Raw genomic sequence first — 27,361 nt, 5'->3', positions numbered from 1 at the left:
CCTTACAGAATGCGAGAAAATTTTTGTTAGCTATATAACTTACAATTATTACCATTTAGAATATACAAAGAACTAAAAAAATCTAAACACTAACAAATTAAACATATTAATGAGGTGAACAGACTTTTCTCAAAAGATGCAATATTGAGCTAATAAACTTAAGAAAAAGTGCCCAACCACTCTCCATCAAATAAATGCAAACCAAACTTGAGATTCTATCTCACCTCCACCAGAATGGAAGTTATCAAGAAAAAAAAAAAAAGATTTTTTTTTTACTTTATTACTAAGGAAATAGTAGACTCTAGTAACTATAAGAAATGCCCCCCAAACAACAAAGATTTAATTTATAACACACCAGCATGTTTTTTTCTTAATATGTGTCAAGGTCCCATAACCAGTTTTCTTATTAGGTGCTTGGAAATTAAACAAGAGAATTAAGAGAAGTTATCTCAGTATTTTGCTTTGTCCTGGAGTTTACAGTTGGTCTTTGGTATATGAAGTTAGACTCAAACATATATTCGAAAGCTAAGTCATTGACAAGAGTGGACAGTGCTTTCAGCCTGAATGTAGCAGCTTCTCTACATAAATAAGAGGAAGAAAGAGACTTGCCACATAGTTCCTAGAGAAGACAGGACAAAAGATTAGCTATTGAGGCAACTTAGTCATAGGAATTAATGGTCTCTGGAAAGCAAGAGCAATACCAGTAATGACACTCCAGTACTCAGTACTCACCGTGCATGGGGTCTGCATCCATGGCTCTCCATCAATCTGCATTGGCAGTGACTTGCTTGTCCTGGAAAAGAATATTTCACTGTAACTATAATGCTAAAATATTTAATATAAGAAATTATCTGTAAAGCACAAGACAATAAGTCCAAGCAAATGTGATCACTGCTGACCTCTTCTGGAAGGGGGGGTTTCATTAACTATTAATGAACACTCTGAAAGCTTCCCTGGGCACAAGAATGTTAAAAGCTTCCTGGTGAATGTGGTGACACAAAGAATAATTCTGAAGGCAAAAAGAAAATACCAGGGTTTGTGAATTCCTAAAACAAAAGGACTCCTGTGGACACATGTATTTTCACCACCACAACCATGCACTCATTGCAAATCTCATAAAAACATGATGGGTGCCAAAGACTTTCTCGAACCAACACATTCATAAAATAATATCTGTTGTGTCTACATTAAGTCCGTGGTTTCATTTTGGGGTCAAAATATATCCTAAGTTTTTCTACAGGTGAAATATTGTGAAAAATTCAAATTTTGGAAACTTTACCATATACTGATTTATTATTTAGTTTTACAAGAACAACAGTGCACTACTTAATAGTAGACCAGTTGTTATTTTTTGGATAATTTGTTCAGTAAATACTTTGGTGCTCCAGTAGCTTCAGTGTGTATGAACACAGGGATATGTTAAAACTGTCTGCTAATTGGTACATCCCCATGATTTGAATTTGAAATATCTCCCATGGACTCATATGTTGTGGATATTGCTCTGTATGCTGTGAATGTGTTACTCTGATTGGTTGATAAATAAAATGTTGATTGGCCAGTAGCCAGGCAGGAAGTGACAAGCAAACAAAGAGAATTGTGGGAAGGCTGGAAGGCTGAGTCAGGAGATGCTAGCCTGCCGTCCAGGAAATAGCGTGTAATGGCACACAGGTAAAGCCAGGGATAAATGTGGCAACATATTGATTAACAGAAATGGGCTGAGTTTAAGTGTAAAAGCTAGCCAGTAGTAGACCTGAGCTAATGGCCAAGCAGTTTTTTAATATAAGCCTCTGTGTGTCTACTTGGGTCCAAGTGGCTGCGGGACTGGCAGGTGAGAGAGTTTTGTCCTGACTGAGAGCCAGGTGGGACACAGGAAAACTTCAGCTACACTCATATGTTAAAGATTGGTTCCCTAGCTGGTAGCCCTATTTGGAAACTTTGAGGTTTAGAAACCCTTGTTGGAAGAAATTGACCACTGGAGGTAGGCTCTTGAGAATATGTTGTCCCTAGCCTTTGTCCCCTGTCTGTTTCTTAGCTGGCAAGATACAGCCACCTGCTCTGTCACACCTTTGCCACTCTGTGGGCTGATACTTATCAACTCTGAGCAAATAAACCCTGCCTCCTTTAAGATGTTTTCCACTCATTTCTTTGGGTCACAGTTATAAAAGTATAACCAAAACACCAAGGTAGTAAATAAGAGGTTAGATTCTAGAGAACCCAACAAAAAGCAGCTACTAAAAGCCATAAAAATCTGTTAATTTCCATCATTTTGAAATATGTAAGCTTTAATCATTGATTAGTTGAAACAAATAAGATAGATATCACTGTCAGAAATCTTGCATCTTTTCAGTTAGTTTAGGATCATGTCATGTCAAAGTATGCTGTCAATTATAGTGAAAGAACTACCTGATAACCACAGAGGAGCACTGAGCCAGCCGCCGGCCAGCACTTTTCAGCCCTGTGTATATTTGGCCCATTTCCATTGCTCCTTCCAAGCCAACAACCTCGAGCAGCTGGTCACTCAGATCTGAAAGAAGATAGATGCATGGTCAGTCACAGTAAATGTGCATGTCCGCGGTAATGCCACTGCATCTTACAGAAGTCACAAAGGCCACACTATGAAGTGTCTGTCTTGAAAATCAAAAGTAATGAAAAAAACCCAGTACTTCTGTAAGTCTTAGTTTAAGTAATCCTTGAGGCTCTATGGAAAACTATTTGCTCTCAGCTTATTCTAACACAAGTGGGAAGAACAAACTCAAAGCCAAATAATACAAAAAAAAAAAAAAGGAAAGAAAAAAAGAAAGAAAGAAAAAAGCATACCAGTAGTTTTTAGCATCAACAAACTTAATGTTATTCCACATGTATACATGGAAGAGCTATACAACCCACATCAGACATTTGGCAGCAAATACACATTTCATCACTATAAATAAAGCATACAGATCTACTGTCAGACATGATTTTGTTAAATTACTCAAACAAGAATCCTTGGAGATCATGGAGTTGAAGTTTTTTATTTCATAGGTTATCAAGACTTAGTCTTACTTTATTGAGTGGTTTGAACACAAAGTAGCTATGTTTAAGAAATGATAGAAGTTTCTGGAAACATTTGCCTGAGGTTAAGGAATATATACTCTAGCAAAATGACATTTGGGAGTAGATGAGATAATTAGCACATTGCAAACATCATCTTATTATTATTAACAGAATCATCAGAAAGGGGCTGGTACCACCTGTTAAGTGTTTATTAAGCACATGTTACAGTAGCAAGCATGTGTCACAGGAGCGACCTCAGTGAAGTATGTCCTAAGTCAACTTAAAGAAGCTGAAAGTGAGAGGATCACTTTTTAAATGTTCACAGACTAAGGACATGATGAATACAAAGTTGAGCTCACTCACTCTGAAGCACAAACCATGTGCACTAGCCATATGCAAAGGAGATACTTAAAAAATAGAAACAAGTCTTGCCTAAGTTGTACTTTGTAAGCTACAAGCTCTTCCCAGAGGTTTGACTAGTGCTGAAAGCAGAGGGTGACCTTCTATCAGCTGAGTTTCAGGGGAACCTGGCCCCACACTTGTTTAGTGGGCTTGCTCATTTACAGAACACAGAATGCTGAGATCCTGGTAGGATGCGGAAAGGACGGTGACCACACATGGCCCTTTTCTTTTGTGACACTCTTTATTTTCTAGAGACAGGGTCTCAATGTGTAGCCATGGCTGGCTTTGAACTTGATACCAGACCAGGCTGACCTGGAGCACAGAGATCCACCTGCCTCTGCTGGGCTTAAAGGCACATGTGGCCATGCCCAGTGCAGTATTCTTGTAATGTTTTTGATGTATTTTCAAGTGTAAATAAATTTGATACTGTTTTAGTAGCAAGAAAATGTCTGGAGGGGGTACCACACAGTGGAAGACACAGCAATTATACCAGATAAACATGTGGTAGTTCTGCACCATCAGTGTTGAACTTGGGGATAAGCAAATGTGTTTGTGTGGGATCCGTTTTGGACAGGAAGCTTTCACTAATTACTAAGGAATGTGTGATAGCTCAGAGTTCAGAGATGTTAATGATCCATGTTCAATGGAATTCAACTGTGGTGAACAGCTCTTTGAAACCCCCAAAAGTTCATTAGGCTCACGATCATTAAAAAAAGAGTAACATAAGCTCTTAAGACAGAATATACTTTAAACTGACTGATAAGAGAATATTACTTTAAAAACTCTGAACCATAGTTGTAGTAGGAAGTGGTCCCAAATCAAAACAACCATTTAGCTACAAAACGGGTGTACCAGGCCGTGGCTGGGATCTGAAACCTTAGAGAATCCGTCTTGCTGCCTTCACCCTATTTAGACTTGTTTCTCAGAAGCTTATTCTCTGTTTTTAGCTTAAATTTCTGTTGCCAAGAACAGATGGACAAGGAATAGAAACATATTCTTTCAGCTGTAGCCGGCACTCAAATGTGCTTGGCTCTATAGTCTGGGTGCTAATGTTCGCATTTCTTAGGTATATGTCAACCAGAAAGTGGCATCGTGGCAGATGCTGAGGGCCCAGATGTGTGCAAGGTAACAGTTATAATGTACACCACAATGATGGAGCACATATTTGGGGTTGTGGTTTTATACCACTCAGTTCCGAAATAGGTGAGATTTCATGCAATTTTTTTTCTAATGATCTGAGACTAGAAACTATTCTCCAAGTAAAGCAGCTTCTCACAACAGAGTTGATCTGTGAGCCCTAACTTTCCTATGAATCACAGGGATTTGTCTACACCCACACCATATTGCTACTGTCTACCACCCTCCTGCTGATTTTATCTTTAATTTGTCTTCTTCTCCATGAAAAATACCCTGCAAATCAGTTCTACTGTTAATAATCAGTAAAGAAGATATACCTCATGAATTCAGAAGACTTCAGCTTTTGTACTTTCAACCCTTGCATGAAAAGAATTCTCTAAAAATGGCAAAATATTGAGGAATATGAACAAGAGTAAATAAATCCCATTTTTAGGTCTTAGGAGGAAATCAAAGGAAAAGCTAAAACCCAAACAATTCTACATTGGAGCTGTGCAAACTGGCTCCCATAAGATGTTGGCCTGTTGATGCTGTGTCCATGTGTCTGTCTGCAATTCTTGAGTTCAGGATCTTGATTGACTTTGGACACATAATTGCTATCTATATATTGTTGACTTTGACTCTGCCTGTAGTACCTTAAAAACATCAAGGCTTCCTCACCCCATACCCAGCCAACCTTTAAGTACCGAGGTCTCTGCAAATCACTGACAACTTTCACTTATCAAATTAATGTGATCCTGGCAATTGATGGCATATTTTAGAAGAGTTATAGAAAACTGTAGGTCATGAGCAAAAATCCACTGCATTGTCTGTTTTTGTGTGAGTTAGGATTTAAGACTAACTTTTATATAATTTATTTTAATTAATTAATTTTAACAAAAATAATATATAGTGACTTAAGAACTATGTGAAATGTCAAATTTCATTATTAGTAAGCTAGTTTTCATTCTTAAGTTCTGTAACTGTCTAGCAGGTTCCAAGGACAGGGAGTGTCCTGTGTCAGGGACCATGTGGACCCCAAAAGTCTAAAATGTTCACTGTATGAGCCTTTCTAAAAATGGTTGTCCACTTCTGCTTAAGAGAAACATTAACTCTTTCAGATCACAGAGGTTTTCACTTTAGTTTGTCGCTATAGATATAAAATGGCACCACAGTAGCCTGGAAGACATAATATCAGGACACACATTTCATTGCTCACATCCATGTGGCTCCCAGCTACTTTAAACCATGGTGTCTCACCACACTCATGTTCAGCGAGGCTTGCCATGATCCATTTGTTAAATATGGATATATCATAAAACAGCAATCTTTCCCATTTATATCAAAAGATTTAGGGCAGCCTAACATTCTCCTTTGTGCTCAGTCATTAAATTCTTGTTCAGTTTCTTGAGTGTGAAAAATTGAACTGAACTCACAGACAGGAAGGCAAAATTATGGCCAGACTTAGAGGTCAGGGTGAGTCAATTCTTCCAGAAGTCACCTGTTCAGCGTCAAGTAATCACAATAGCTGGAGGCACTTGTTTTAAAGCGTGGCCAGGCCTGATGATCTGAGTTGGAAACCCTGAATTCACATGGCAGTGGAAAACACAGACGAATGCAAATTGTCCTCTGACCTCCACATATGAGCTATGAGAGGCGCGCGAGCACACACACACACACACACACACACACACACACACACACACACACACACGCACTGAATAAACAAAAGAAAGAAGTCCTGATGTGGGATGTGTGAAACAAAAGAAAGAAGTCCTGATGTGGGATGTGTGCTCCTCTCCCGAGGAAGGTCTTTGGATAATACCTATGAAAGAGGAAAGAGCAGGTGTCTGAGCATTACCCTTAGAAGAGTCAGTGCATTTCCTGAGAATAGTGCTGGGACTTGGTGTGTGTTTGTTTCTGTACTACAATGGACAGACCCTAGGGCCTAACACGGTATAGGCGGTGCCCTGTATCTAGCCACGGTCCCAGCCCTGCCTTTGACTTTTCAAATCCTTTCCTGAATATTGTTAATGCTGCATTGTTTTATTCTGCAAGAAGCCAGGGGTATGAAAGGAAACTATGAATATCAGAGGCACAGATAGATCGGGAGCGCAGGAGCAGTGGAGCTAATAAGTGGGTAATATTTATTCATAGTCTCTTCGTCTTGACAGTCAGGCCCTGATAATATGTCTCATTATGTAATTGTTTCAGACTGCCATATGCGAGAGAACAGAAGAAGAGGCACTGCAAACACAGGCTGAGTGTGGGTTGTAGCATTTCATAGGAGAATGTGTCCTGAAGGAAGAGGAGGGAGATGTGGAGCAGAGCAGGAAAATCCCCATGTATGGTGTCCAGCAATGTGCTGCCCTACTGTGGGAGATGTGGAGCAGAGCAAGAAAATCCCCATGTACGGTGTCCAGCAACGTGCAGCCCTACTGTGGGAGACGTGGAGCAGAGCAGGAAAATCCCCATGTACAGCATCCAGCAACATGCAGCCCTACTGTGGGAGATGTGGGGTACAGGTCCATTTTATCAGAGCAGTACATTTCTAATTATATCACCACTTATCAAGCCCATAGTTGGCCTTTGAGCATCAATGGGGTTCTGTATTTGCACATATGTAGGTTATGTGCTTTCCAGTCATGTTTACTTTGTCTAGCAACAGTTTCAAACATGCCTGAGGATCCAGAGTAATATATTCTTTGTATTTATGATTTTACTGGAGATTAAACTGATGGTCAACTGTCTTAGTGCCTGCTAGGCCAAGTACACATTCTAACTGAGCTATACCCCAAATTCCCTTAATAAACTTTTACAAGTTCAATGTACAGGAGACACATCCACCAATGAGAACACTGTGAAGATTCTTTCTCAGTGGTTACACCCACTGTCCACTGATTTTCAGTTTACACGTAGTGATCTTTTGTCCTGCTCCCACTATCTAGAAGATGCAGAGTTTAGAAGGAGGCTGATGCTGGGGCGACTTTAAGTAAAATCTTCTTATCACGAAGTCTGTATTTCACTGTCTATAAACACAGTGGCAAGTGTTCAATACCCCCATGAACATACTGCGTGACTGCATATCATCAACAGATGACAGAGGGAAATGAAGAATTACAATATACATATTGCATGCTTGCTATGAACAGACTCTCCATAGGCATTCTCTTAGTTAAGACTCCCAACAGTCAAAAATCCAAAGACCAAGCAAGCAAACAAACCACCAAAACCTCCCAACGTCCTTCGAGGACAGCACTACTTTCCTCATTTGACTGATGGCAAACGTAACGTGTGTTGGAAATCTCACATCTGATTGAAAACTGTGTTTTTTCAATGAGGCCCGCTTGGCTCCAATTTCATGCTGTTGTGTGTACTTACCAACAGGAGGAACTGATGGAAAAAGATAATGAAAGCTACTAAATCCTGTATCTTGAAGTCATTCTAGTAATAATACTAATTATTTTAGATATTATTACTGCAATCAAACACACAAAATTCTGCTAATGAAGACTATGACAAGTCACATGTGCTGAAGCTCTGAAAAGCCTCTGTGCCAAAGCTAAGAAATTCCAAAATCCTTTGAGATTATTTCTATCCAAAATTTTTTTTATCTAAGAAAGAGATGATTTTGGTAAGTCAACTTCCTATAAAATGTAAAAAGTGTATGAAGGATTAATGCAAACACACACACACACACACACACACACAAACACACATACACACACATCACACCACATGCCTGCTTTTAAAAATGGCCTTTAAAGAATATATCTGATTGTCTCATTTAAAACTGTCTGTTTTTTTTAAGCAATTGGCCAGAGCTGACTATTACTTTATGGGTTTTCATTTTAAAATTCTGAACCTTCCTAAGAGATCTAAAAAGACCAGAAACCCCTGTATGGTAGATTGTCAACAACCTCCCGGTTGTGACCAGAGCAGTTCAAGGACTATAAAGCACTTGATTATAGCTTGCTGGAAAAGTGAGCTTCATCTCGGGACACTCAACCCCCAAATCAGTCCATTCACAAGACCCACAGAGAACGAGTTTAAAGATTTCCCACAGTCATCCATGGCTTTGACCCGCAGTGTGTAGCATCGGGAAATGCAAGCGCAGTGTGTGTGAGGAAGAGAGGGCAGTGAATGGAACAGTGGTGCTTCTGGGCCCTTGAGTCAGCTCGCTCTCTTGGAGCTTTGTGGAGGGCTGAAGGCTCTCACTTGTTTTCTGTGTGAATGAGCCATTAGTGTGTGGGAATGTTTTGCCAGCCCACTGCCTCCTCTGCCCTCTATAAACCAAGCTACTTCATGTGTCTCCTCATATTAGTGCCATCGCTGAACAAAGCAAGTGCTCATGAATGAAAGCTGATGTCAGCAAATTCTGGACTGCCTTTGGAGGGGCATCTGTACCCTAACTCTGAAGCCTGTGAAGGAGCGTAGCCAGCAGAGACATCATCAACCCTTACTTTCGAAACAAAACACAAATATTTAAAATCTCACCCTAGTGGGGACACAGAGCCAGTGGCCCTTTTCCCATGAAGCTATCTGGGTTTTCTAATACTCTCTAGAAGACTGATGGACATCAGTTATTTTCTTAAAACATAGAGCATAGAGAGATACTTCTGTTGTTCCTTAATTTTAACATCAAAGAATTATGAGGAAAAACAACAACCAAAATCTTAAACGCATAGTACTCTTGAATTCATAAGCTCAATAATGAGAATTCAAATAAAGACAAAATATAATGACAAAAAACAGTGATTTATATTGAGTGTTTCCCTGTATATCAGAGCTGTCTTGGTATTCAATCTATCCTGCTTACATATAAATATTGCACATTCTAGTTGGAGATGGAAAGACTTGATTATAGCTGGGGTTATCGTCATAAAAGCATGGCTGGTCAGAAGTAAATCTCACTCTCCTGGCAGTTTGTCTTCACAGCAAAGGCTACATGGCTAAGCAGAATTAAATCCCAATAATTCTAATTTGGACCTTTGAAATACCTAAAATATGTAGGATTATATCCTCACGTCTAGTGTCTTGCAAGAGATCTCTTGAAATTTCGATGATTTTAAGGTCCTGTGCACTAAGACTATAACTATTTCTATTTGAAAGTGTGTGTGTGTGTGTGTGTGTGTGTGTGTGTGTGTGTGTGTGTGTAAGTTTTGCTTTAATGAAAGACTGTGAATCTCTCCTCATGAACCCAGATGAGCGCTGTTATCTGCTTTCTTAAACACAGAATACCCTTCCTAACAATATTACCTTGCTATACAAAGATGAGCAGTTCTTGACTTACCGGAGCCTCTAGGAAAGAAGTATCCAGTCAGGGAAAAACTCCACTGAGCTTGTCTTATTTGTTTGAAAGCTTGTAACAGATTTCTGACAAATGGGCCATCCTATCTAATGGGCCGCCTATTAACAAGTACGGATAGCCTGGCGGACGCCTGACTCCTATTCTGTGGCTAGCTTTGCCTCTTCTTCCCAGTGCTGTAAGGTAATTTTATTTCATGACCTTATGTCTACAGAAAAAGAATTGTACTATTGTCCTGGATAACTAAATTGAATTAATGTTGACACAAGCAGTTTTATTTGAATGGGATTTTAAATTAATTCCATTTGTAAATACTTAAAAGAAATACAATATCCTTTTCCATGTCAATTATAATGCTAGCAGAGAAATCCACTCCACACAGATATCACTTAGACGAGTGCACCAGCCACCTACCACTGCACAGATTCTCAGTATCTAGTCATCTCATGGTTTTCATTACTCATGGACTGCAAGTTTCCAAAGAGCTTGTGTTTCAAAAATACAAGTGAAAATGAAGCACTTCTAGGCGTACATGATGAAGGAATCAGAGAATCCTTTATATTTTAAAAGCAGTTTGTTATCTTAGCAAAGGATCTGCTCTGATATGAACCCAGGGTTTAGAAAAGTTCAGCACTCTGTTGACCAATAGTAATGTGAAAAGGAGAGAGAGCCACTGGAAGTGTCTCCATCCCCCACTCCCCTCCAGTCCCTGGAAGTGCACCCCCAGCCTCTGAAAGTGCCTCCCCACCAAAACTAAGGATGGTAAGAGAGGGGTCAAAGGGAAACTTTCAGATGGGTAACATGATGAAGCAAAGGACGTTCTCTTCCCTGTTAGGGAGTTGTTTTGGGGGGTTGAGGAAACCAGCCCATTTTCTGATTAGACCCATGCACTTGACTTTTCTTCTGCCTACTCATACAAGACATATAACTTAAAAAAATAGCTCAAAACACCATTGCATTGATAGTCTTGGTACAAAGAAAAATAATTCTTTTTAGTGTATTCTTATAGAAGTTATTTGTTTAAAAGGGCTTCACTGTATTGGTCTTGAGCCCTTCATACAGCAGGACAAAAGCAGTTCTGTGAAAGAAGACTAAACTTGGACAAACCGTTAGAAGAAAAAAAAAGCAAAGTTCCTCTCTGTTTTTATCAAATTTGATTGCTGCAGCTGTTCCCAGCTTCTGTATTTTAAAAATAGCCTTATTCAGTGCCTTGTTGGCTAAAGGCCAGAGTGCCATTAGAACATGCTGTACGGAAAACCTCTATTCAGTTAGAGATACAGAAATATATTTAAGATCAGTGGGGGTCATCTGCACCAAACACTTGTAAAGGAAAATAGAATTTTAATGTGTTTGCACTGATCGCCACTTTTACTAGCTAGTTTAAAGGCCCTGTGAAAGCTTGCCTATTATTCTTTTATTTTTCTCTCTCAGGTAAAAACTACAGAATAAGTATTGACTTTATTGGAAAAAATATTATTAGAATGGTCTGTTTCTCAGATAGAGACTATACAGCTGAAATACACATTTCAAAGAGTACCTACTAATGGCTTTGGTTTGACACTTACAGGCACCCGTCCAACAAGGTGGGAACTACTAAGCAGATGCTTCAGTGGGTCACTGCATCTCCCTCCTGAGGTCACTGTATCCAGAATAGACCTAGTCTGCCCCCAAACCCAAATGAGTCTTTTAGACTGATAAATACATAACATTGGGCTCAAAATGTGTAAGTGTTGGGTCAAAAAAATGAATTATCCAGTGGCATTTCAGAGTTGACCTCCATATCTATTCAGTCTTTTCCCTTTTCCTCAACAAAGAATTAAAACCAGTGTTTGAGACTAAACAGATTCACACAGAAGTGCTAATTTGTGTTTCCAGTAAAAAGGAATTTGCTCTGCATAGAATCTATATAAAACTTTTGAATTCAGAGAACAGAGGTCACAAGGAAGAATTAGAAAGCTGAAATTGGCCTAGGCGAGAATAAGAGTTTCATTAGGAAACTACACACCTACTGTGGAGATGTGAAACACCTGAGAATTTTCCGTGCTTGAAAGCTAGCATCTTAACTTTTGTAGAGGCTGATAGCATTATCTTGGGGTAAAGACCTCAGACTTTATCACCCATTGCAATAGCAGTAGGCAGGGTAAAGATATCTGTTGTAGTCCCATGATCTCAGAGTCCCATGTAGAAGCATTCCCATGCACACAGTAGGATGTGTTATTGAAGATAGAACTTCAGTTTAAGCAAACTTAATTTGTTTTTTTATTTTATTTAAAATAGAATCACAGAATTCCCCCTCCCTTTTAGCCTTCCAACCTCTTCCACATATACCCCTGTTCTACTTCAAATTAATAGTCTCATTTTCTTTAATTATTATTAATATATATGAATAAATGTATTAATACATGCCAAGTTTGATTTGTAAGTTTGCTTGTATGATGTACTTATGGGGCTGAATACTTGGTATTAGATAACCAATTAGGGGTCTTTTCCCTGGTGAAGACAAATTGTCTCTTTCTCAGCAGTCATATCTCAGGAGTCACGTCCATGAGGTTTCTCCATCCACATTGGCATGTCAACTGGTATTTCTATTGTTCAAGTCTTGTTTAGGTAACCCTATTGTTGAGATTTCATGTGTTGAGATTCCCTGTCATTTAGAGGAGACACAAATATCACAGCAGACTTCTGGTTCAATGCTATAATCTTTTTGCTCCTTCTTCCATGAAGTTTCCTGAATCTTAGATGTGGGGGTTGTATTGCAAATGTAGCAGTTATGTCTGAACACCTCATAAAATCAATTATTCTTTGCCTTTTGACCAGTCGTGACTTTCCATAATGGTTCCTGTCTTCTGCAAAGAGAAGCTTCTTTGACCAGAAGTGAAAGCTACATTTCTCTGTGGGTATAAGGATAAGTATTTAAGAGTGCAATTAGGAATCATACTGGATTAGGAAATTCACAGTGGTAGGCTCTGCTCTAAGATCCATGACCTAACTAACCTCCTTGGCTGGTTAGGTTTTCAGGACTAACCAGTATTCCCATCCTGTTTAATTGACATTAAGTCCAATTAGGAAGCTGTCTGTCAGTTATTGTGCCACTGTTGCAGCTTTAGGTACATCTTATCATATTGGTCATTGCTGTGGTTCATCGGCATCACAGCTGCTCAGGATTATTGATTGTTTCCCTGACTCAGTACCTAGCAGAGCACCTTCTGGTATCATAAAAGCTAATCCTAAGGGAGAAGATTTTTGAGTCAGTTACAACTAAATCCTCTGAGGAGTAGGTCACAAGTGTTTGGTATCTTTAGCAGTAGGAATTTATCTTCTGTTTCTGGGAGACAATCAAGGGCATTGCTTTTGGAGTCTCTTTTAATAGGTTTCCTGACACAGCCCCAGTGGCCTGGAACTTGGTATGTAGACCAAATTGGCCCTTCTGCCTCGGCTTCCCAAATTGTGGTATTACAGGCATGCACTACCATGTTCAACTTGAGTTTTTGAAATAGGCATAACCCTATTCTGACTTTTTTCCTAGGTGCAAACAGGGTTGAAAGTGTACCCATCATCAATATTTTTCTTGTCAAAGATGAATGGCTGTCAGCTTGGTATTGAAATAAGGAAGGTGTAAAAATATTTCAGGATCTACAAGGGTACTGGCCAATGAGAATGGATACTAACTGTTGTGAGTGAAAAACGTATCAGAAGCTTGGAATAGGCCAGGTACTGGCAGTTTAGTTCTAGAAGGTCACTGGGAGGGATAGCTCACACTTTGAAGGTCACAGCCAGTTGTATTGAAATGATTCTCTAATTTAACTGTTGGTACAGCCGTACTGAACACCAGATTCAACTGGAAGGTACTAAACTGAAACATGTCTTAGAAGTTCTGATTCCAAGACCAAACTTCTGCTTCAGCTACAAAGGTAATCTCAGGCAAATCATTAAATATTTCTGGGATAAGATACCAGATCTCTAAAAAAGGAATGATACATGCTTTACCTTGTGATTAACTCTCTTGTTTCAATCAATCCCACAGTAATTTTCTTGCTTATTCTCTTTCTTTATCCACTAGACTAAATATACTTTATGCCTAAGTGATGCAATTATGAATTCTGTAAATGCTACACTTTTGATGGATCAACATTTCCTTGAGAGTGGCTTGGAAAATATTGGAGGTAAACTAATTAAGTGTGTGTGACTCATGTGGAAGACACGGGGCTACAGTTATTGAGGTGGTGGTGGGAGGCAGAATAAAGAGAAGGAAAGAACAACAAAAAATGGATATGCTAGAGAAATCCCTTGGGTTAGATAAACATGAAATGCAATTAGACTGGATGCCTCTCAAGAGACCCGGAGCATGGGCATGCCTGCCACAAAGTCAAACAGCAGATAGATTAAGTAGGCCAGCACACTGCAGGTGGCAAGGGACAGCACTGGGCTTCCGGTAAACTTGGACCAGAAATGACACCCAGACTGGTGTATTGCTGCAAGGAGAGGGGACAGAGAGATGGCACTCTAGATATGTTCTAGGTATAAAGCAGAATTAAAAAGGCCAATAGACTGTACTCTAAAGGAGAACAAAGTTCCTTAAAACAGTGTGGGTAGTGCCCCAGCGTAATGAAACTCTGCGTTGAGCTATTAGATGAATACAAAGATTTTACTAAACTATTGATTTATGATTTCTTAAATAAAAGTAGCAGTGTTGATAAAATGTACCATTTCTTAGTTCCTGGATAACAGTATTATGAAAAGACATTTGTTACTTGCTATAAGCTTATTGGAGTCTCAGGAATCACAAAAGCAAGTATCAACACACACAAAATAATAAAGAAGCATATTAAAATTACACATGTCAGCTAAGCTGGGGAAGGTGTGCAGTAGAGAACAAGATATAAAAGGGACCCGTTCTATACAAGTGGGGAAGCACAGGTCTATAATCCACCATGGGCTCAGGTCTGTCCACTGGGAGTCCAAGCTGCCCGTTCATCAGAAGACTCATTCTGGTCACAAGATGGGTAGAGAACCTGTGCTCAGCTGTTTTTGAATCTAGTCCTGGAGGTTTCACTCAAGTGAGCCAGTGTATCCACACTGTGGCCTTCTAAATAGTTACATTTAACATGAATAAAGTCTTTTTGCTTTGATCAGTCCAGTTGTATTTGTGTCACTTACAACCGAATGACACCCAAGTGACGTGTTCTTGGCACACTTAGTGGAGCTGTTCTCCATCCCTGGTACTTTTAATTGTTCTGAGTTTTATAAAGAGCGAGAACCTTGACCTAACCATCTATAGCCTTGACTTTATTTCTCACACTCCTCTCTGCAAATTCTAAGACCTTGTCCCTAACGCTGGTTCGGATTCTCTCAAGAGGCCTGATGCCACTGTCTGAGGGACAGGAAGCTCCAGTCCCTCCCCTACTCAGACGCCGCCCGTCCTTGAGGCCTTTATTACCCATGTCCTGACCTGTGTCAGTGGCCCTTGAAAGGCTCTAAACGCTCAGCATCTCTAGTTCCCTTGCCGATTAACCTTTTCTGTGAAGCAGTCTTCAGAGAAATGAAGATGCACGGGTTGGGCCCCAGTGTTCAGGACCCGGGTGAAATCATCTTTCTCTATGGTTATTTCACCACCTAGGAGAACATCCCTCTAGGCCTTCTTGTTGGGAATGGCACTCACAAATGTTTCAGCCTGATCTTCTCTGTCCCTCCACACTACCAACAAACAAAACACCCGATCTTACACAGCTACTGATTTCTACTTTTCTCTATCATTTCCTCTCGATTGGGAATTTGGCAAGAATTTTAATTTGGGGGGGGGTATTTCAAGTTTATTGCTGTAGTATTCATACAGTTTCATAATTGTACATAAAATTTGTTTTTGGTTTATTCATTTATTTCATCCAATGAAATCACATTGTGCACCATAGAAACACATACAATATACTAAAATAGGGACGTGTGTGAAAAGTATAGCAATATGATGTGGTGTCATAGAAAATGGAGGCTGTTTAACTCAACAAACAGGAGGTTTTTAGAGGAAGCATGGCTAAGAATAGTACAGGGAAAGGCCAGAAAAGACAGTATCTTGGTTACTTAGAACTTGGAAATGTTGGCATATTTTATGTGGTGCAGGTAGGTGTATTTCCTCCCCAAAACCTGACCATATACCTCTCTACCTTGGTCTCTTTCGGTCACTTTTTCCAGTACTATTAATTGCTGAACTATCTTGCCAGCCCATGGATTGAATTTTTGAAAGAATATTTGGGGAGTTTAATATGATATTATCTTCTTGGGGTGGCTATTTAACAACACACATTTCCTTTTAGCTACATAGGATAAGAAATCCAGCATCAAAATGGCAGGACTGTTTGGTGAGGGCCTGTGTCTATCTGTTTTCTCCCACAAAGTAGGATTGAGAAGGGCGCTCTCTACTGTCCTTTAAATAAGGGCACTAATCTCAGTGATGATGGCCTTGGGACCTAATCACCTGCCAAAGTCCCACCTTCCAGTATCATTCCCTCTGTGGTTAGGATAACAACCTAGGCTTTGGAGGGTTGGAGGAGGCATAGACATGCGATCCACCACAATCGGATTGCCAGCAGGAAGCTGGGTGATCATTTAGAGAAGCCCTGTGGTAATCCTCATGAAAAAGGACCAGGAATCAAACAATCTTATATCCATGTGTAAAATGAAGATTGTTCCAGGCACACAACTGGTAACTTCACTGGCAGAGAGGTAGGGATTATTAAAGAGAGATGAGGACACCCAGGTTCAGTTCCAGTGTTGGTGCCACCAACTATGGCAGGAAAAGTTAGGAGAAAAGCAAGTTGGGTGAGAACACCAGATAAATGTATTTTCAGTTATACTGACAATTGGGGGCTGTATTGAACATCCATATACAGCTGTCTACAGAGAAAGGATAATCAATGGATTATCTTTGGCATTTTTTTTTTATTAATTTAGGTGTTGTTTTGGTTTTTTTGTTACTATTGCTTTTTGGTATTTTTCAATTTTTTGACATAGCCTTATGTCTAGACTGGCCTCAAACTTGCTATGTCCCAGAGGCTGGCTGAATTTCCAATATTCCAAACCTCCACCTCCCAAATGCTTGGATTATAGGTATGAAACCACCACACTGATCCAATCTTTTTTTGTACAATATTTTTTTATATTTATCTAGCTCTGTCCAGTTTCCAACATTTGCATATTTAATGTGAGCACACAATGTTTATATGTTATGTGTAAGTTATTGTTATGTATAACGGTTGTTTTGTTTTTGAGACAGGGTTTCTCTGTGTAGTTTTGGTGCTGTCCTGGTTCTTGCTCTGTAGACCAGGCTGGCCTCAAATTCACAGAGATCCACATGCCTCTGCCTTCTGAGTGCTAGGATTAAAGGCATGCGCCACCACTGCCTAGCTGTATAACTGTTTTTACCTGTAACTAGAAACATTCCCAACTGACCCAGGTCCACATACGAATTAAAATCAGAGAAGGTAAATTCTTTGTTACAGGGGCTGGAGAGATGGCTCAGAGGTTAAGAGCACCAACTGCTCTTCCAGAGGTCCTGAGTTCAACTCCCAGCAACCACATGGTGGCTCACAACCATCTGTAATGAGATCTGGCACCCTCCTCTGTATACATAATAAATAAATAAATCTTAAAAAAAAAATTCTTTGTTACAATTTCACTCAAAGTCTAGGGCCCATGAACTATGAGTGGTAGATCAAGGTTACAGAGAGATGGATTCTTTGACTGACTGTCTCTAATTAATAATATCTTTCCAAGCACTTTTATACAGTAAGAATACTATCTAGTCCCTATAATTCTAGCTCCTCTGGCCTTGCTAACATTTTTCAATCCTTATAATGACTCAGGAATAATGATATCTTGTTTACTTTTACTGACCACTTGAAAAATTGAAGTCAGTTTGCCACATTTGACTTTGAATAGCATAAACACATTAAGATTAACTCTGAAGCAATACAGTAGAGTGTTAAATAACAGTTTTTTAAATGATTTGTGTTTGAAAATATTTTAAAAAATTGTCTAAACTCAATAACATCTTAAGGCTAAAAGGTCTTTCTTTGGAAGGAGAAACAGTACCTATTTGTCAATGTAAGATGTTAGTCATACTGTCACATTGCTGGATGCTAGCAGTGTGTTGTGGATTTTGACTTCTATTAAATGATGACTTATTTTTTTCCAGATAAGTCACCAGCAAGAGGCACTTACTTATTACACATGTTTTTCAGCATATGTTGCAAGTTTATTTTAATGCTGAAGAGGCACATTATGATCAAAGCAGAATTCTGCCCAATTTAAACTGTTCCAAGCTATTTTCATACATTCACTCATGTAATACTGTAAGATTTACATTAAAATGAACGCTTGTCTACAATTAAGCGATTCAGTCAACATTTAAAAAAAGGTGCAAATGTGTGCAACGTGAAAAAAAGTCAACAGATGTGCGAATCATCTCTGCTTGAGGGCCAGTACCAGAAAGAACAGTATATACATAAAAGATATTCTAACATTTATTCTTTCTGTCCTCAAAGGGTTTTCTACACTTTAATTAAAGGATACACACACACACTAAATTGCACAACTTTTTATGTTAATAATTGGATTAACCAATCATAAATTGGGTTGAGCAATAAATAATAAACTACAAAATCAACAGTAGATGTAGAGATGAATATTTATATATGTCATATATAATTATATATATATATGTGTGTATGTGTATTTGTGTTTTCCTTATTCTAATATCTCTCTATCCCAATAATAAATAAATTCCAAAATAGTATGAGAAGTCATAGGCATGGACAACATATAGAGATTCCATATGACTAATCAGAATATGTACCACGAAAGCATTTACATAGGAATCATTAAGGATGCAGTAACACCAAGAAGAGCTTCAGGTTATAAAGATCAATAAGCTTGTGCATGCATGGATCTGGTTGTGTTGTGTCTGACCAAGAGTTATCATCTGTATCCTAATCTAAGTGAAGCTCCTCAAACATCTTGTAATGAATTGTACATAGTCTTCTCTAAGGCGATCCTGGAAAACACAAGAGAACTGTGAGACATGTGAAGTTAGTTCAGATGGAAACATTAAAATCAAATATTCCATGAGGCATGTTTTGGTTACTGTTGGAAAGATGTCTAGTCCTCCTCCACTTCAGTGGGTATGAGACAAAGACTCTGATGCTGACTGGTGGCCTGTAACACTTAGTCACCCTGGAGCTTCTCATCAGGGAGCATCAGTAAGGGGTGGGTGTTTAAGTACTGACCTGATCCTGTTCTCCCCAGTCAGCTGCAGGACAATTGGTCCTTTGTTCGACTAAATTCCCAGTGTCTTCTATGCGAAAACATAGACGCCTGGAGATGGTACGGACTGACAGTCAGAATGTGATTGGGGATATGAGAGGACAGTATAGTAATTAAACGTACACATGGAAACTTACACACAAGGGCCCTTCCTATATACATCCATGTTCAACTTGCATGTGACTCAAACTTCAACCGTTTTGATGGGTTTCAGTTCCTCAACGGTGCTCTGTAATTAGTCCTGGTGACCAGCGCCTTCTTTTTTTTTTATATTTTTATTTTATAATTAATTTAATTTTAAATATCAGCCACGAATTCCCATGTACTCCCTCCTCCCACATCCCAGCCTTCCTCCCCAATTCACCCCCAATTCCCACCTCCTCCAAGGCAAGGTCTCCGCTGGGGAGTCAGCCCAGCCTGGTAGATTCAGTTGTGGCAGGTCCAGTTCCTGCCTCCCTGCACCAAGGCTGAGCAAAGTGTCTCAGCATAGGCTCTAGGTTCCAAATAGCCAGCTCATGTACCATGGACAGGTCCAGGTTCCACTGCCTGGGGGCCTCCTAAACAGTTTAAGATAATCAACTGTCTCACTTAACCAGAGGGCCTGGTCCAGTTCCATGGGGGCTCCTCAGCTATTGGTTCACAGTTCACGTGTTTCCACTAGTTTGGCTATTTGTCCCTGTGCTTTTTCCAATCATGGTCTCGATATCTCTTGCTCATATAATCCCTCCTCTCTCTCTCCATTTGGACTCCTGGAGCTCCACCTGGGGCTTGGCTGTGGATCTCTGCATCTGCTTCCATCAGTCACTGGATGAGAGTTCTATCATGACAGTAAGGGTGTTCGGCCATCCGATCACCAGAGCAGGTCAGCTCAGGCACTCTCTTGACCATTGCCAGTAGTCTACAGTGGAGGCATCTTTGTGGATTTCTGGGGACCTCTCTGGCACTCTGCTTCTTCCTGTTCCCATGGAGTCTTCATTTATCATGGTATCTCTTTCCTTGTTCTCCCACTCTGTTGCTGATCCAGCTGGGACCTCCTGCTCCCCTAAGCTCTCTTTCCCCCACCCTTGCCCTCCATTACACCCCCACCCCCAGTTTGCTCATGTAGAGATGATTTCTTCCAGTGGACTAAACTGTGGCTGGTGACTTAACCAGAGTCCCTCAGATGTCCATTGACATGACTGATGCCTTCTAACCATGTCTCTGTTGAGACAATGATCAGCTGAGGGACTCTGGTTAAGTCACCAGCCGTAGTTTAGTCCACTGGAGGAAACCATCTCTCCTCACACATTTTAAGATGGGAAAAATAAGGCTTCTGAGAAAATATAAGGCTTATGATTTGGTGAGTGGTTCCTGTGACCTAAACAGTCTCATAAAATTTTTCATTGGCACTTTTCCCACAAGAATATAGTGGTTCACATGCTTAGTTGACTGATTAAGAAGTAATTTGTACATTTCTAGAATGTTTCAAAATATACAAGACCTACATTGTCACAATACAGCAACAATTATTCTCCACAAAGAAAAGCATGCTAAAATCAGGATTGTGGGTATGGGAGATGAACATTTACTCCTGTGAGTAAATTCAAGGAGGAATGTGAACACATCTCTGTGGATAACTTTGCTCTCCAGTTCCAACCACCACATGCAACATGAAACCACACACACACAAACATACACACACACACACACACACACACAAAAACACATATGTACTTCAGAGACTGTCTGGAAAGTCTGGGGTATATAACATTCTTGGACAGAACTTGTACTTCTACAAAGCAACTTGATTTCTGGCCCCCATTCAAGTAGCTCACTACAGGCCTTATTGTGCTTTTTCTCTTCTGTGTTGAGGTTCTTAAATGCATATAGCTTTTATTGTGCAAAAATTTCAAGGCTAGAATGGGAAACTGGAAAGCAGAGTCTTATTTCATCTTATTAAATCTAAGAATGTCTGACCATAGGCAGACCAGCCTAAGGGTAGGAATACATAGATGTCTGTTTTATTTGATAGATGGATGGATGAAAAGCTGCAGATAAAGAACATTCCTGATCAAAATCATTATCTGGCTAATTTAACAAGGCACCGAGTAAAAGAATACTTTGTGTATTATTTCAGACATCTATTCTTTGAGAAGCTGGCATTACTGAGGTAAGGATATATCTTATATGTCTTCACAGAGACTACAAGCTCAATAAAAGAGAAGGTACAGAGAACCCACATAGGCCAACAATGTCCTTAAACACCCATCAAAATCCCAAATTGGGGTTGTTAGAGTAGCTGATCAAGGTGCTAGTTAGCTTTCAGGAAGGGGAATTAATAAATTTAATTGGGATAGCTGTTCAAGAAAGATTTATGTAAGTATCAATCCGAAGAATATGAAGTTCACCAGGTGAATACATAGGTAATAGAGATGATATGGAAGAGGATCAGCACATGCCAAGAACAGGAAAAGGTGGGAGAGAAAAATCTGATTGTGTTATCCACAGCATAATTATTTATCTGAAGGCCAGTAGCCCTTTATATAAACCCCAAAAAATTTGATTGTCTTATTGACTCATTGGAAAAATCAAATCAAGTAATATATGCATAGTTCAGCAAACTATGGTACAAATAAAAGTTGCACTGGACAAAGTTTATATGATGCTGTCACTAATTTTGTAGGAGGTGAGCGAGCAACAAGTGATATTCACCACTTAGGACAGTGATGGAAAAGCACAGCTTGAAAAGTCATTAGCAGGTATTCAAGTCAAGAAAAGAATGGTACAGAAATCATAAAAACTGGGGTGGAAAGGTGTGAGGGAGAGTTCACCCCTCATCTTGCTTTCTGTTTTCCGTACTGGGAGTTGAAGACATGTGCCATGCATCTTGGTGCCCAGCACATTTTAAGTGACCTTACTTTTTCAAGAACACAAATTTTGGTTTCAGAAGAAAGCAGAAGTGAGCAGAGGGTGTAGCTAAGCGGCACAATTCTCACCTAGCATGCACAACTTCCCGGGTTCATCCCCAGGCTCCGTGAGAAAAGAAGAGGGGTGGGGGAGGGACAGAGCGAGAAGAACAGAAGTCAACTAGCCCAGCCCCCTAGGGTCTGCATGTAACTCACCACTGTGAGCTCTAACAGTGTGTAATTTTTCTCTGTTTGACTCATCAGTGGGTGACCCAGCAACATGGAATCAGAGTGGAATCCACTAGCATGTGACTTAGGTTTGACAGATAGCTAGACCAATGGAAGGCTTTAGCTTGGAATGTAACAGTCTGAAGAGGGAAGTACTGGCAGAACTGATTCTGGCCAGGGCACATGGACAACCAGTTTTTGAGAGTCCAGAGTCAGAGTTTGTAGGGATAGCATCCTTTGTCTAGCATCCCTGCTTTCATACAGACCCTTGAACAGGTGAAAGAGAAAAGTTCCCTAGGCAAAAGCAAGAGATGCCCTTTATGAGCAGTTTCTGGCTGTATAGCTCTTGACCCCTCTTCTCTGTCCTTTGGAGAATCTTTGGGGTAAGTAATATTAAAGATATCACTTTTCATCTTAAATGAAAAGGAGTGGATCTTATTATTTGCAAGTCTCAACTGATGTAGAACCCTGATTTTCATCCCAAGGTGGTAATTTCTCTTTTTTTTTTCCTGTCCATTATTATACTTGGGAGTCTTAGGGGTCAGCCCAGCCAGGGTGATGCTGTACGTGGAACAAACAGAGAAAGAAATGCTTGCCAATATTCTGTCTTAAAGTCAAGTAAAAACATAACTTAGGAACATCAGCACCACAATTCTTAGCTAACTGAATATTCCTATCCTTGTTTGTAAAGTTCTATTGTGTCTTTCTGGAATAGGTTAACATGACTGAACATGCAAGCTTCATGACACATGTTCTGGTATAGATTACTGCTTCTTACGCTATCAGTTGTGTGACCTTGAAAACTTGATTTATTATTTCTAACCACTGGTGCTTTCACTTGTAAATGAAATCAAAACGTTATTTAGAGAGAATATTCCCCATACATAGTAGCAGCATGATTGACATAAGCCGGGCCATTAGTGTTTGCTGATAATACAGGTAACAGTAAAAATCAATTAGATGAACTGGAAGATTGAGACAGGAGACAGCACTCAGGATCCATGAACTGCTGTAGGCTCTATTCGGAGCCTTAAAATCTTGATGAGAATGAAGACTCTAGCGTAAGGCTAAGATGTCTACTTCATGTTTGACATAGGAGGAGGGAAGAGTTAATGGGTGATCATGTTCCACTTTAAACAACTCTCCTCCCCTTGACTGGAAGTCAGGGTGTGCCAAATAACCCCATCGTCTCCCTATTTTTATATCTCCTCCTTCCTTTTTTTCTCTTATGGGTTGAGGTTTCTCTGTGTCTGTGTACACATATGCCATCTTCATATGTCTATTGAAGAGAAGAGTTCAAAATAAAACTAGTTACATTAATTTTAGAGGATTTGAAGAAGCCAGCTGTTACTAGTCCCCTCTCTTTTTTCTGCTTTATCTTTTTACATTTGGAGCACAGGAATCATCAGATTCCTCGGAAGCTGAGTTTGCTGGTGACTGCAAACCCCACTCAAGTTTATCTCCCACCCCAGGTCTCCAGGGACTGTCATATATGAACAAAGGGAACTCATGAGCTCACTCATGGTACACTTATTTCTCTTATTTACTCATCTTTCCTTTGCTTCTTCACTCTCCCTTTAGGTCCTTCTCCTCACCCTTCTCTGTGTCTAAAGTACCTGGCTTGTCAGGAGCCAATACATTTTACAACACGATTCAATTTCTGGAGGATCTAGATCTAGTGGTAGATGGTGCATACCTCACTCGGACAGAATACAATTACAGGCTGCTCAGGAAACAAACAGTGCATATAAACTGAGGACACGAGGGTCAACCTGAGAAACCATCACTACTGGGTTAAAAAAAAAAAAAAAAAAACCAACTTAAAAAATCGCCACTCATCAATTTTTAAAATGAATCTCTTGTTTAAACATTTATTTGCTTCAACTGAATAATGGAAGACAGTCCCAACTCTCCACAAAACAAAATGCAGCATCACTGAAATGTCTTTTCATAATATTTGATAAAGTTAGGCATTTGGATAGATACAGACACTGTGTGCAACGGTAAGAACAAGATCAAAGTGTCTCGGTGTTCTTTCTCCCTTCAGTAGGACAGCAACTGCATGAGGCTATTCTCTAGAGTAATGATCCTGTCTGTCTCCAAAGGCCTTTTATCCTGCTTTCGGGAGGTCATCGGCAGCCTTCAGCTGCACTGTGCTCCACTCCTATTAATTTAAAATGGGGGTGTCAGAGGTCCACACTCAACAAAATCTGTCCTTTAAAAGGTAAACTCTACCAATTTCTCACTTGATGAAATGAGAGTTTATCTTTTAGAAAATCAACCATTTATATATTCTATTTCTTTGCTAGTGAGGAATAAGGGAAAAACTCATGAGAAGATAAAATATTTTTATATTCTATAAATAAGACTCACTTTAATTCTGTGTTTTAGTAACATTGTTTTGAGAAGGTTGTGAATATTGTTATTTTTATCATTATCTTCATTTTGGGGAAACAACCTAGCATATTAAAAAGGTTTTCAACTCACTGGTGTCTTTTTTTTAAATATTGAAGAGTCAATGAAAAGAATGAAAGAAATGTAGTTGAAGATGCAGGTGCGCTAATAAATGGGTGGCCTTTGGATTACTGTATTTATGTGTGCTATGGCAAAACTGAGCAGAAACCTAAATGTTATACATGCAAAGTGGTACAACAAGAACATCTGTGTTGAGGGGATTGAACTGGCATGGCTAACACCTCCAGTGCCAGGTGCAAAGGAAATTTCAATACAGCTTGAGTAATCTTGACTGCTAGCATCTGCCGGCTTCACATTAGTGCCTGTGTTCGCAGTCCACCACTACCCATTCGGGTATTTATGTGATACATCTGGTGGTGCTGTGGCCAGACAAGAAGGGGCAATGCCTTGGTTTCATTTCAGGGGGCAAATGCCCGACTCGTTAATTCAACACACAGGCAAATAGGAATTCTTTTCAGGCCCACAGGCAGTGAGCCAGCTCTCCAAGGCTGCTGAGCACGTAGCACTCAGCACGATGACTGCTTTATCCTCGCTGGTTGCCTTACGTAACCACGTGTGTAATCTGGAGACATTTAGCTCTTCGGTTTAAAAGCCTGTTTCTAGATATTATTGCCAGGAAAGTAACAAGGCTTTTGTGTGCCGCCAGAGCTGTAACAGAGCTCTAATGTGACTTGGCTCAAAGTCTCAACATATATCCGATTTTCAGAATGAGTACGTGTAGAAGGCAAAAGAAGGGCAGAGATCTTCCTTCCATTCGTTTCCACCACATGAACTCCTCATGCCCAACAACTCTAACCGTGTGAAGATTACATCCCACTTCTCCAGTCATCACACCTCTCCATCCCCAAGAGACCAGCACCCCACCTATGGCCAGAACAGAAACCATGTGGCAGCCACTGCTTCAGCCTTCAGACCCCAGTCAGCCCCTCTGCGTCCTGTCCATGGATTTGTGACTCCTGATTTTACATTTCAAAGAGGGCTCCTTTCTTCCTGCCCTGCAGCTCATCAGGCGCTGGTGTCTTCACAGTCTTCCTCTGAGATCATTGTTGTCAGAATGAAGCTCAGTCACTCAGGATTTTCTCCTTAGAAGAGCCTCTCAGGTCTGTGTCCTCTCCAGTGCTCTTCACAAACATCTTCACAAGTCTGACCACTGTGTTCTCCTCACTTCTTAGACAACTCAGGTCTGGCTCTTTGCTTGCACTCAGTAAGCTTCCTCTTGTTAATTTTGTAAGTCGTGCCCCTTCAAGTTGCTAAATTCCAGTGTTTTCACCATTTCAGTGGCTATGTCCCCATGTTTCTGAGTCCCCATTATTCTCCTACAGTCCTCTCTCTTAGACAATCTTTGTCATGTGTTCTCTCTCCTTCCTCTACACCACTGACCATTTCTTTTAAGATTCTTCTGCTTTCTTTTGTTCCCCACTGAACAATGAGAGGAAGAGCGGAATTAGGAGGCTTTTGTCCTGAGTCCCCTTTTTTACTATACTCTGTATTTAGAGAGTCTCATTCACAACTATGGTTCTGATAACAACATGTCCTTTTTAGTGCAGCTTTAGGTAAAATCCTATGGTGATCAGACATGCTAGAAACCCCACAAGAACTTTAAGGACGCAAATAGGAAAGAACAGAACAGATATTATAAAATAAAGAAAATGATGCATGTAGGAAAAGGAACCATCACACCTTCATATAAAGACCTATACTACAGATAATCTTCCACAAGCTCTGTATTCCCTTATTTCATGAAGGTTCACCAAGGGCTTTGTGGGGTACCATCACTCCACAGAAAAGTAATACTATCTCTCTCAAGGCAGTTGTTACTCTACCATTCAGTCACTTGTCCTTGTTTTTTTTTTTTTTTTCATTTAGATATAGGTGATGACGACTCCATTCCTCTGACCCCAACATGTTGCCAATACCTTTGTAATACATGCCTTTGTAAACATACCTTCCAAAGTTATCCTGATCACTTGATCTATTTACCATTATAACCCCCACTGATAAGCAAAGGTTAGATGGGATTTGGTTTTAAAGTAAACTAAGTTTTACTTTGTATAATGGATTCATATAAACAGAGACACACCATCCAGTGTTTGTGCTGATGGGATTATCATCTTAAGAGAGCTCAGATAATGTGCAATTTAAGAAATAAAAACAAGAAACTCTAGTATTGATGTGTTCAAAAACAGAAACTAGGGAAAGAAATGTGCTGCTCTATTTGGAGGAAATGGAGATGGGATTGAAGATCTTTTACAAGCAGAAAAGTTTGAGCTTAGCCTAACTTAGCCATGACACTTGAAATCATATTTTCTATGTCATAGCTTAAAAGTTAGAAATCTTGATCCAGATTAATGTGTCTCAACATTGAAATCACCTCACAAACCCATTCAATAGTTAAATAAAAATATCAGTCTAATGAGAAAAAAGAAGTGAAAACCACAATACTATTTGCTCAGCCTTGTAGGTGAGTGTGTTGGTGGTCTGAGGCGCCTGCCAACAAAAGCTCTTTTTGTGCTCAGAGTTGACTAAAGGCCAAATGCTAATGGAGAGGAAGGCCTGATCTGTTTTGGAAGTGGCTCTTGCCCATGATGAATAAGAGATGGCT

General features: G+C 39.8%; 1 protein-coding gene across 5 annotated transcripts in view; it reads right to left on the bottom strand.

The window, feature by feature from the left end:
• Positions 1-27,361, bottom strand: part of Dgkb (diacylglycerol kinase beta) — a 717,548-nt gene that overhangs the window by 31,815 nt on the left and 658,372 nt on the right. For all 5 annotated transcript variants that reach the window (XM_037210503.1, XM_037210502.1, XM_037210504.1 and 2 more), the window contains 2 exons: positions 2,404-2,524; positions 733-793 (listed from right to left, as the gene is read on the bottom strand). In XM_037210503.1, coding sequence (XP_037066398.1) covers positions 733-793; positions 2,404-2,524 — 182 coding nt within the window. The remainder of the gene's footprint in view (positions 1-732; positions 794-2,403; positions 2,525-27,361) is intronic.

This window comes from Peromyscus leucopus, chromosome 14 (assembly GCF_004664715.2).
Source record: "Peromyscus leucopus breed LL Stock chromosome 14, UCI_PerLeu_2.1, whole genome shotgun sequence".
NCBI classification, from domain to species: Eukaryota; Metazoa; Chordata; class Mammalia; order Rodentia; family Cricetidae; genus Peromyscus; species Peromyscus leucopus.
This window is presented reverse-complemented; position numbering and strand designations above follow the sequence as displayed.